This window comes from Pempheris klunzingeri, chromosome 1 (genome assembly GCF_042242105.1).
Source record: "Pempheris klunzingeri isolate RE-2024b chromosome 1, fPemKlu1.hap1, whole genome shotgun sequence".
Lineage (NCBI taxonomy): Eukaryota > Metazoa > Chordata > Actinopteri > Acropomatiformes > Pempheridae > Pempheris > Pempheris klunzingeri.
This window is the reverse complement of record NC_092012.1, coordinates 29832162-29843720: the sequence shown is the minus strand read 5'-3', so window position 1 is coordinate 29843720 and position 11559 is coordinate 29832162. Positions and strand designations below refer to the sequence as shown.

At 41.3% G+C, this 11559-nt stretch overlaps 1 protein-coding gene across 1 annotated transcript in view; it reads right to left on the bottom strand.

The window, feature by feature from the left end:
• Nucleotides 1-520: 520 nt before the first annotated feature.
• The window catches only part of cemip (cell migration inducing hyaluronidase 1), a 154610-nt gene continuing 143571 nt past the window's right edge, over nucleotides 521-11559 (bottom strand). The window contains exons 24-29 of the mRNA XM_070827803.1: nucleotides 6796-6981; nucleotides 5105-5309; nucleotides 3384-3470; nucleotides 2106-2263; nucleotides 1731-1831; nucleotides 521-729 (exon numbers count right to left, since the gene is read on the bottom strand). Of these exons, the coding sequence (XP_070683904.1) occupies nucleotides 602-729; nucleotides 1731-1831; nucleotides 2106-2263; nucleotides 3384-3470; nucleotides 5105-5309; nucleotides 6796-6981 (865 nt within the window). The 3' untranslated portion in view covers nucleotides 521-601. The remainder of the gene's footprint in view (nucleotides 730-1730; nucleotides 1832-2105; nucleotides 2264-3383; nucleotides 3471-5104; nucleotides 5310-6795; nucleotides 6982-11559) is intronic.

The following is an 11559-nucleotide window of genomic DNA, read 5'->3' as shown; positions in this document are numbered from 1 at the left end:
TTCATAGCACAACAGTGACGGCTTGCTGACCAAACCCAATGGTTACTTTAGCTGACGAGTTAACATTATGTACATAACATAACAATGATGTTAGTGACCCGATGTCAGTGTTCAGAGGCAGAACGACATAAACGTAACAGTCAAAACATATTAATCATGTCATTAATCGTGTCTGTTAATGTCTGCGGAGACGGCCATATTTCTCCAAGCACCAGCAGCGCTTCCGAGGCGCTGCTGCCAAACAGCTGAGGACCTCCAATATGGCCGCCAGAGGGTGTGTCGTCACCTTAAAGCCCTCCACTCAGGATGGGGGTCTTACACAGATAGAGTTCACCATGGGCAGTGCTGGCTCTGGAAGAGAGTCTTCCCCTTTTCAGCACACGAATCACGTCATTCTTTGTCACTGCTAAACCTAGAAAAAAATACCACTTGATCGTGGACCAATGGCCTGGAGCAACTGACTCTGCAGTGCTGGCAGTGTGTATGTTTATGTGTAAGTCTGTGTCTGTGCATGTTTTTTTTTTTTTTGGAGGGGGGTGTGGTGAGTCAGTATCTGGGGGCTACATAGTCTCTTGGCTGTCCTCCCCACTCTGCCTGCCACTCATAGCTTCATCTTGTGGACTACAGGGATGGGCAGGACCTGATGGATCTTGGCTCGGTCGGTGTCCACCTCCAGATGGACCCAGTCAGGATGGAAGGAGTCCTTGAAGCCCACAAATGCCAGCTTATCTAGAGAGAGAGGCCAAATAACATTAAAGTAAGTTAAATCATCTAAGCACTGGGGGGGGTTTCAGCAATGCCCTGCTGCCACAGAGGTTTCATGTGCAGCTGCTCCAATTCTGAACAGAAGCCTCTGGCTCTGCACACTGGAACAGGGGGGCTGAAATTCATAATGGCTGTAATTTCTCTTTTTGTATGACCGCCTGTGTCATAAAGGCTGGTTACTCCTTTTCTCACAGCCCCTCCAGGCTGAGATGCATCTCTATCTGTATCCAACCACAGACAAACTGTATAACAAATATTGTGACATTATGAGAAATCTTTAAAATGCTGTTTTCTGTAATTACTATTATTTTACCTTAACACAGCATGGTTATTGCTCTACCACGTGAGTAAACACCAGAAACCTGTCCAAAAGTATTTTGTTTTCATCTTCTTTTATTGATTCTTTGCCTGTAATTTGTGCCATTAGTAAACACTAAGTACTAAGTTTTGTTTTCAGAAGAGTTTTGCAAAGATTATGAATTGCAATGCACTGAAGGAGTTAGGGTATTGATATTTTTTCATATTTCATACAGGAAGTCTTTTGTCCGTGTCTGTTTGAAAAATGAACACAATGACATGTTCTTCTGACATGATCTTTCCATTTGTTGCCACACAAATACATTCAGACTGCATCGTATCGTATCGTATCGTATCGTATCGTATCGTATCGTATCGTATCGTATCGTATCGTATCGTATCGTATCGTATCGTATCGTATCGTATCGTATCGTATCGTATCGTATCGTATCGTATCGCTCTCTATTAAAAGGTACTGTCTCTGAATCATATTGTAGCCTATGTATCTGGGCATATAAGGAAGAGATGCACACCCCTATCACATTGTGACCTGGGTAAAATGCAACCCATGAAGCAACATCGCCATCCACTGCAGGTATGGCGTACTCATGCTGAAATTCTCAACTGCAAGAACGTTTATCTCAATAGACATATATAGAGCTGGATACCTTTCAATTTGAGGTTTTTGTCCGCCCCAAGTCTCTCCAGTACTTTAGTCCAGGATCCTCTGGTAACCAGACGGCCCTTAGACGTAATGAGGACGACAGAACTAGAAAAAGAGTGAGAAATGGCACATCACTTTAGTGTTCACATTTAGCTGGTAGTAGCTGCATGTGTCTTTTCAGCTCCATCATGCATGTTAAACTGGAGCCTTTGGCACTATTTTGTTATTAAAATGACTGAAAATGATCGTGACTTTGTTTGGCTAAGTATAACATAGCCTTATTGCAATGCAAAGTGTATTTCTTCTTTGAGACCAACACATCAAACTGTTTAGTGTGGTGTGGTGTTAAGATTCGGAGTGTAGTTAGGCAGCAACTTACCCGTCTCTCAGTCCACTGATGTAGTTGTCTATCTGTGCAGGGATGCCCTGTAGGATGGAGTTCCTGAAGCCTTTGCTCTCCACCACCTTCCCATCATGCCCGTCAATTACTGTCACCTGCACCCCGTCTTCTGGTTGGTATAACTTCCTGCCATTCACCTGTCACAACACAGCCGGTCAGTCACAATACAGTATAAAATGACAGCACTGCAAACTTCAGTAATGTCACTAACTCAGCAGAACCTGCATAAATTAATAAAGCTAGAGAGTAGCCTTAGATAAGGATTAAGTCTAAGAAGAGCAATCTTCTTCAGGGTTATTTTCTCAGACTTGACAAAGCTCCTCCAGAACCACAGAACTCATTATGCAACCCTCATTAAACGCTGAGTAGGATTAACCACGATGAGCAAACTGAGCCAGCATAAGAGTGAGAAACAGGAAGTATGTATCAAGCCTCCACTGACAGTAAGGTGTAGCAGGAAGCTTTGAGAGCAGCTCCCAGCTGATCATGTAATTAATCACATGCATGCTCTCAGTGGAGCCTGCCGATCACACTCAAGGATTCACGCTCCATCTGCCCCGTTGTCGATTCTTAAAAATGTTTTTTTAGTGATTAAATTTATATGAAAGCACACTGTAGCAGGCAGGGAGGTGGAAAGTAGAGGAGGTAAACCACAGAAAACATTTAATAAGCAGAAAAATGTAATGCAGAAAAAGAAAAAAAAGTTCCAGCTGTGTTCTTGTGATCTGCAAAACTGAGGAAGGCAAATAAAAGTGACACCATCATTATAAAGCCAAAATAAATGTGATAAATAGCTTTGATTGGGTGATTTAAAAATGAAAGACTTTTACTTTAATATTTTATGTCTAGCAGTGTGATACATACAGAGCCACTGCAATGCAGCAGAAATAGAACTGTGCTCTGTGTATTTACTGACACAGGTGTACACTGGTAGAAACAGCACAGTCATTTCAGTTTGTTCAGTTTGATAGAAAGCCAGCGCTCCCTCTGATCGGAGGGTTTGACATTTCAGAGCAAGAAATGACAACTTTTGTATTTACCCTGAGGAAATTAATTGCAGTGTTGCTGGGATAAGTGGAAACGTACTGTACAGTTAAATATCATGGGTGTAGATGTGAAACCTGTATTGTTTCTCAGAAAATTCTGTATTTTGTCATTATTTCTGTTCAGTAACCCGTAACCAGTGGTCTGAGTCCAAGCTGCTCGGCCAAAGTAACCACACCTACTATACTACTGTCCGTATGAGACAAAGGATACCTCAGTAAAGGCAAAGTCCTCCTTGATGTGGAAAAAGCGAGTGTTGTAGGACTCCAGTTTCACCTCCAGGAAGTGTTCTGGTGAGTGCTGAGAGTAAAGGAACAGAGCTGGAATTAATACACAACATTTGGCATTTTACAGAAGCAATTTAAAGTCAGTTTTCACTCACCACAGTCACAGAGCTAAACAAATTGGATGGAATAGTCACAGTGGGAAATATCACTTTAATATAAAAAAAACAGATTACGTTTCTGTTGATTGCTGTGGGGAGCACAGCGAGAAGGCGTTCATTTCGATGGGATGTATTGCTTAGAAATGGGGTATATGCCTTCAAAGTTTCAATGACTGCAATTGTGCATGCAGGCAAAATAAAAGCAGTGGAGTGTGCAAATGAACATATGAAAGACACAACGCAGGATAATATACAAAACTAACAAATGTATTCAGTATGAAAATATTTGAAAGATGTAATAATACACTCAGATGCAATATGCATGAGGTGACACAATGATGAAGTGCATTTATACAGACAGTATGGCCACATATAAACAGGTCTAAAGAGAGCCCTGGATATTCTATGTGTGTGCTATGGCCCCTTTTCACCTTGAGAGACACCGTGGACAAGACTGTCAAATGATTTAAATGTGTATATTCTATACCAATTGATTTAATTGATTTATTTTTATTTTTTTCTGTTTAAAATGTGTGCTGTTCTTTGTCTTGTAAGGTTAAAATTTGTTTAAAAAAAAGATCCCTTTTCATGTCAGACACGTTGACATGCCATTGTGGGAAAATTACAAGTGTAACCGTTGACACTGTAATGGTTGCACGGCTCAGTGGGGAGCCGTCGTTAATGTAATATCTGCAGTGACAAGTCTAAATGTCTGCTTTATGTGACCGTGTCAAAAAACCCTCACTCTACACTGTATGTTTGGAGTGGATTTTAAGATTTAATGATCAGCTACAAGGCATATATTAGCCTGGCTCCTGACTAGATTTCTATCATTATTTGAGCCTCAGGTTTTCTGGCAGGTCTGCATTAATAATTCCAGAGTCAAAGCTGAAAACCAGGGGCCTTTGCAGTCAGAGCCCCTCGACTCTGAAACAACCTGCAAGGTAGCTTTTCTCATTTTTTAAATCTCTCCTAAAAGCACATTGTTTGCTCGCCATTTAAATATTATTCTTTATTATTTCAATTTAATTGCAATGTATATCTCTTGGTTTTTATCTTTGTATATCACTTTGTAACTCACTGAAGCGTGCTATATAAATAAATAGAAATAATTTGAGGATTTGGACCCTGCAGCCAACCAACAACAAGGGATCCAGTCAATTCAGGGTTTAATCAGTTATTCAGTAACTTAACATGTGTCTTAAACCACTCCCTGCGTCAGTAGGTACTAAATCACAATACAGTCTGAACAGGGGATTTGACACTGATCAGGTTAGTGATTCTACAGCGACGACAGATGACAGCTAATCCTATATTTGCATATGAAGGCAGATACACTTAAAAACTGATAATAAAAACCTAAATTGTTATCAGTTGGGTTCCAAGATTAAGTCAATTTGTTCTCTTTCGTTTGCTGTCCACATGGACTGTTGCTCAAACGTGATTGGCTAATACTACTCGGACTACAAAATGAAAAACAGATTCTGCCCTCATATGCAGATAACTGTTCATAGAAACGTTTAAGTAGCCCCTCCCCCTCCCTTCTCACCAGCCTGGCATTAGCGATCTTTTTGGGCATGGGCACATCCACAACGGGCAGCTCCGTGTGTCTGGGGTAGGCCTGGGCCATGCAGTTGCTGGGTGGACTGCCTTTGGGAATGACGGCTGTGATCTTCACCCTCTCGCAGCCCTTGACGGAGCAGAAGGCAAACTGCTCCCTGTCACTGTGGGCCTTTACCTTCAGGAAAAGCAGGCTGCAACACACACAGCAAAGCTTTAGACACCATATACTTCATCTGATGCTTTGAAACCACGGGGGGAAAAAAAATGATATTATTAAGTGACAGGACTTCTTTATCTCATAATTACTGACTAATAGTGTGAGAACGCCACAGCAAAGATCTCATATTTGCTCAAAGAAATTTCACAATCTTGAGTTTTTACTTGCAATTCTGAGATCCTGATCTCATAATTATGAGAACGTGTTAAGGTAGTTATCAGTCATCGCTATTTCAGCATAGGCTTTATGACTGACTTCATTTACTTCCTTATTTGCTTCATGGATCCAAAGTCGTGCTTCTAAAATTGTGATCCTGTTGAAATACTTCGATATCCTTTGGTAACAGCTATATAAATAAAGCACTGAATACATTATAGTAAAAAAGTTCTGCAGTGGCAATAGAAATTTCTAATCAGGTCAAAATCTGATGGGTCACAGAATATGATGTCTTACGATGTAATCTATTAATGACATCTTTTCTCATAATTATGAGCTAGTAAGTCATAATAATGGGATGGGGAAGTCATAATTAGGAGATATGGTTTCAAATTGTTTTTTTCTTTGGTGGATACAGTATATTTCTCTTTCTTCCTCAATAGTTTCTTCGCTCCCTCACACACATCTCCTTTTCTTCTCTGCTCTGCTTGTTGCTTAAAATGTACTTAGTCTTATTTTTGTAGTTGCACATCATCAGTAACTATAGAATTGCAGTTAGCTCACAGTGATAATTATGTCCATTGCAATATCCATCACAGCTTACACTCCTTTTCCTGTTTCAACTTTGACCTCACTCTAGTTAGATGCACACAGTTATTCTCTGGTCAACGGTAAAGAAAAATAATATGTGGTAAACTGGAATTATCTTTTAATTCAAACATTTAAAGCCGGATTAATCGATATGCGATCACTTGGGGGCAGCAGAAGAATTAGACGACACAACATCGACATATTATCACTTATCTAAGTTGAAAAATGTGTTAGCAAGCAGTTGGCTATATACATATCCAGCAGACACCGTGCACTATTAGTCTTTCTTTTCACGTGGCCTCATGCCTCAAGCTGTCGGTGTGTGCATGGATAACTTGAGTCATATTTTTGGCCATATAACTAATGTAAGCCCAACATTCACTCTTTTAGGGAAATATATTAAGAGGGCAGAGAAAAAAAATCTAAATAATGAGCTTAGAGAGCCTACAAAGCCCTGCAGAGCTTAGTAATTATTATAGGATAATTCTTTGTGGGTTTGTCACAGCTTTCACATTACATCATAAATTGAGCAGTTCTTAACAGAGAGATATTGATTAGTGGAGCTTCAAAGTGGTTGTCATTAAATAGACATAAATAGACAGTATGATGTCTTTGAATTAAAGGAGTTTTAATCAATATGCAGAAATATGCTCATAACACAGGTTTACACTGAATGTTGTTGTATGTAGTGGTAGTGTGTGTGTTTCTCTGACCCAGTGTCTTCCTCCCAGTAGTAGTATCCTCTGGCCAGGTGGGAGTGGTTGATCTTCTCCTTCTGCGTCGTCCTCATGAAGACGCCGGTCTTGCGGGTCTGTTTGGTCAGGCGATTGTGAATGTCGGAGATGACGGTGAAGGTGGTGCCTTGTGGGTAGCAGATGCCCACGTTGATCCAGTCATTTCTGAACACAACAAACAGAGCGATGTAGATACAGTACTGACTCCATCTCACTGTGAAACCTGTTCTCACATCCATAGTAATGGCACATACATGATTATTTCTACCTTTATCTAATCATCTGAATATGTGAGCAGAGCTGAACTAAGTAGTTGATTAATATGGTTAGAAAGCTAACTGTCAAACAAAAAAATTTGAATTATCTAAAAGAGAAAAATAGAAAAACCCACTCTGATTTTAGCTCAGCAGTTTTTTTAAAAACATATAACCGCAAACTGATAATCCTTTGGGTTTTTACTGGCCAGACAAAACAAGACATTTGAAGACTGTGGGAATCTTTGATGGGCATTTTTCCCCCATTTATTTTGTTTTCAAGAGCTGAATAAATTAATAATATTGAATAATAAATGAGTAAGAAAAAAAAAGTCCATCCATCCACCTTCTCTCTAGTGAGTTCTGGGTCTGCTCTGTGGTGTTCTGCCCACCAAAGACCTTCAACATGGGGTGCACGGGAGGCAGCAGGCTTACCAGGAGCCTGACACACCTCAACTGACTCCTCTCAACGTGAAGGAGCAGTGGCTCTACTCTGAGCTCCCTCCGGATGTCTGAGCCATATCTCTGCGGCTGAGCACAGACACCCTGAGAAGGAAACTCATTTTGGCCACTTTTTGCTCTTTTGGTCACGACTCAGAGCTCATAATTGGCTAAATGAGAGCTTGGCCTTCCGGCTCGGCTCACTCTTCACCACAATGGTCCCGTGCAGCGGCATTATTAGTGCTGATGCCGCACCGATCTCTCTCTCCATCCTCCTCTCCATTTTCCCCACACTCATGAACAAGACCCTGGGATACTTGAACTCCTTTGCTTGCCTCAGACGTGGAGGAGCTGACTCTCGTGCCAACCGCTTCACACACAGCTGCAAACCACCCAAGCAACTTGCACAGTCTTTAGTATACACACCGCACTACGTGGCTGATTCTCATACAGAATGCATGTTATATGCAGTTTTACTGAACACTTAGGCTCTCATTTCATAAAGCCTCGCATACTCCTTTTAATCCACTTGATGGATTTCCCCCTAGAAAAGGGCTGGTAGTCGCAGCTCTAATTGAAAAACTGTTTGCAAATAAGCTGAATACAGACAAAAAGGAGAAGTTCAAAATGAAAAAAAAGTCAAATATACGATATAACCGCCCCAGAGTCAACAATACATTAACAAGATGGCAAATTTAAAATATGATAATCTATTTAGTTCAGCAGCCTTTTACCAAGTCTGATACAAGATCCTTCAAAGCCTCAAAATCAGCAGGGAGTGGCTATATTCAATATATCACACAGCACAGCAGGATGGAACAGCTCATTAAACTGCATCAGTTAGTTTCCTCTCAATAGAAAGCAGCAGTTTTTTTTAATTCAAGTAAAAAATAACGCATGTATATTTCATCCCTTTCCGCCAACTATCAGCCTCACTTGCTGTAAACCTCAGTGAACTGTAGATGGGGCCAGTGGTGTGTGCACCACCGGTGGTCTTGGCTCTAGTCTGTCCACGTCAGGGTGAACCCAGGCCACGAGGAATAGCTGACATGCTTGAAATGACGAGCGGCCTTTATGCAGTTTGAATAGCTGAAGGCCACACTGTAAACATCATCCGAAGGGAGGAGCGCAAAGTGGGGCTCTCACCATTTCTGTGGTGAATCCGAGAGGAATGAGCTGACAACTTCCATCAGTTTACTTCACTTACCATGTGTTATCTGAGTGACCTCAGGAGCTGCCCTGCCATTTACAGAGAGCCTTTAATAAGGGATCAGTGTTCCACAGAAAGTGAATATTGTCAGCCAACTTCCCACATCATCACAACATTTTTGCATATTCAACCATATATGCACCCTTTCTGTCTAATATTCTTTATGTAACTGGATAGCAATTCAGCCACTTCGTGAAGGGTCAGTCAGGTCATCAGCATGCCCCCAGGTGTGCGAAGGTGTGAACGTAAGCAGGCTTTGAGCTTCCAGCACTTTTTGTGTGCTAAAAACAAGAGTGCAAATGCCACGAATGTCTTAGAGGAGACTCTTTGTCTGCCGTTATCCATATCTGTACGATTCCTCATGTGTTTTCCCTCTCTGTGATGGCAGGCTTGTTTTTGTCGTGCTGTCGAGCGTAGCCATTCGGAACAGGCATGAACACATTCAGGCGTGGTCCGCATCACATTTTGTACTAGCTAATATATTTAAAGCATACTGAACCCTTTAGGGTCAATATCTTTAGTAATTTTTGATATTAGTCCAGAAAAGTTCTGCTTTAGCATTGTATTCCTATGACGTTATCAAAAAAAGGAATAAGAAATATAGCCTTTTTTTCTATGCATTCTTCCTTGTTAAAATCTGGGGTCTGCATTACCCACAATACAACTGGACTGCTGACCGTTCAGTGTAGTGTGCTAGTTAGCTGGGGCTAATGCAGCCTCAAGCCTCTGTAGCCTGCAGCAGAGATGAGGAGCAAGCTGCAGGTCTGGTGAGATCAATTCTTTCTAACTCCAACAGATTATTTTTCATTTTCAAACTTGTAGTCTTGAGCCCCAGCCAACGCTGACTCAAGTGACATCACTAGAGGCAATTTATCACATTTCACACAGCTCCCTCTGCATGCAGTAATGCAGCCTAATGTAAGGTCTCAGTATCCTTCAAAGAACTAGATCATATGATGTGTTGAAGCTCATTTAGTGATGAAAATGTTAAGCTCTGTTCTGAATGATCCTGCTCAAATGTGGGAGGGGGGGAGCCTGTCATCAGCCTCCTACGTCCCACTGCCTCCCTGAGCTCTCTCCAAGAATTCTGTGCCTTTTGCACGTCTGCGTAGGCTTGATGTGATGAATCATCCCAATGGGTTTAACGGCACACTCTTTTGAACAGTCTCTCCACAAAGGAGTTGATGATGTAGCTCTCAGTTGTACACATAAAAAGTGACAGTGGGTGTCTGAAGAATTGAAAATGCAAATCATGTTGGACTGTCAGGTCTGGAAAGTTGTTGGACAATATGACGGGCACTTTGTTTGAAGCACATTGAGTTCTTTAAGACTTTGGCACATCCTAAAGAAATGATCCCCACGGAGAGGAAGACTGGGGTGGTGTGACACCTTCGTATCATGGCGTATGACAGCTGTGGGGAACGCTGCATCAGCTGTCTGTGAACGTCTCGTGACCTCAGGTCAAAGTTCATTGACCGGGACGTTCACATCCAACATCCATCTTTGCTCAGACACAGCGGTTACATCTCCCCCCCGTGTACAACCACATGTATAGTACAGACTTTTACTGTGTGACACCAGAGGCAGCCCCATTCTCTGAATGGGACACAATCTCCCTCCTCTTCCTCTAATCCTCCTCTGAGTGTTTGCTTCAGTGCTGCTCCACTAACAGTGTGATGGGGGAATTGAAGGTAAAATACAGGCTAAAATTCACTTCATGGTTGGCTGACTGCAACAGATGAATCCCTCAGGCTGTGCGGTGTAGTCAAAGAAACAGGCTTGTAAACAGGTCAAATGATGGCCTGGATGCTTTTCTCCGCATAGAAAAGTTGAATTTGTTTCACTGTGATGATCTTCAAGACTATTTTAGACATTTTTAATCCTTCTGTTTTAGATTCATACTGAATTAAACCAGACATGATCTTTGTGAAATTCTGAACGTGAATATCTAAAGAGCCAAAATACAGTTCACAAGGCTTGACTAAACTACCACAAGTACCTTTATGATCCCCTTCAAACAGAAAATAAAAAAACAAGTCCCTGTAATGTTAGATAAGTACAGCGTCCTGAAAGGTCATATTTCTATATAGATCATTTGTCTTGTAAGACCTTGTACACAAATAATTCTCTTTTGCACAAAAAGTATTGACAAGTTATTATCTTGTGTGCAAAAGACAAGACAATAATATGGATATGGATCGTATATGCACAAATTACTAAGCATGCACAATATAGATTAATTTATGTCTACAAGCAGAGCCAAATGAGATACATTATGGGCACTACACGTGTATGTGTGCATACTGGAGTCCATATTGTGTGTGCGACATGGGGATCTTGTGCGAGTAAGAAAATAAATTGCATGCTAGGGAGATATGGAGCCTGTAAGTGCAAATTATCATCTTGTGCCCACAAGTTATTATCTTCTACTGTAGTTCAGCATGGTGCTCTTAGCTGTGATTTACCCTCTCTAGTATTCAGAGCATATCATGACTGATGATATGAGCACCAATCCAGGCATTTTTATATTCTGTACTTTCTAGATGACTTCAAAGTGCCCATAAACCCTTGGAAAATAAAAAATAAAAACCTCGGGGTGAGTGAGTGTAATCTCTCTTGTAAACACACTGCGGTCCCGTGGAAAAGGACAGAGACCTGCTCTGAATGGTCATTTGGCTCTACTTAACTTTAAATTAATACAAGCAGGCAGGCTAAAGCTGCTGACAGAGGAAAAGCCGATTTTTCCTATCAGTCCAAGCATCATATGGCGGCAAAGCACTTCCAACTGATTTGACAGACCTAACAACCCATTTGAAAGTTGACAATGTAGTTATCTGA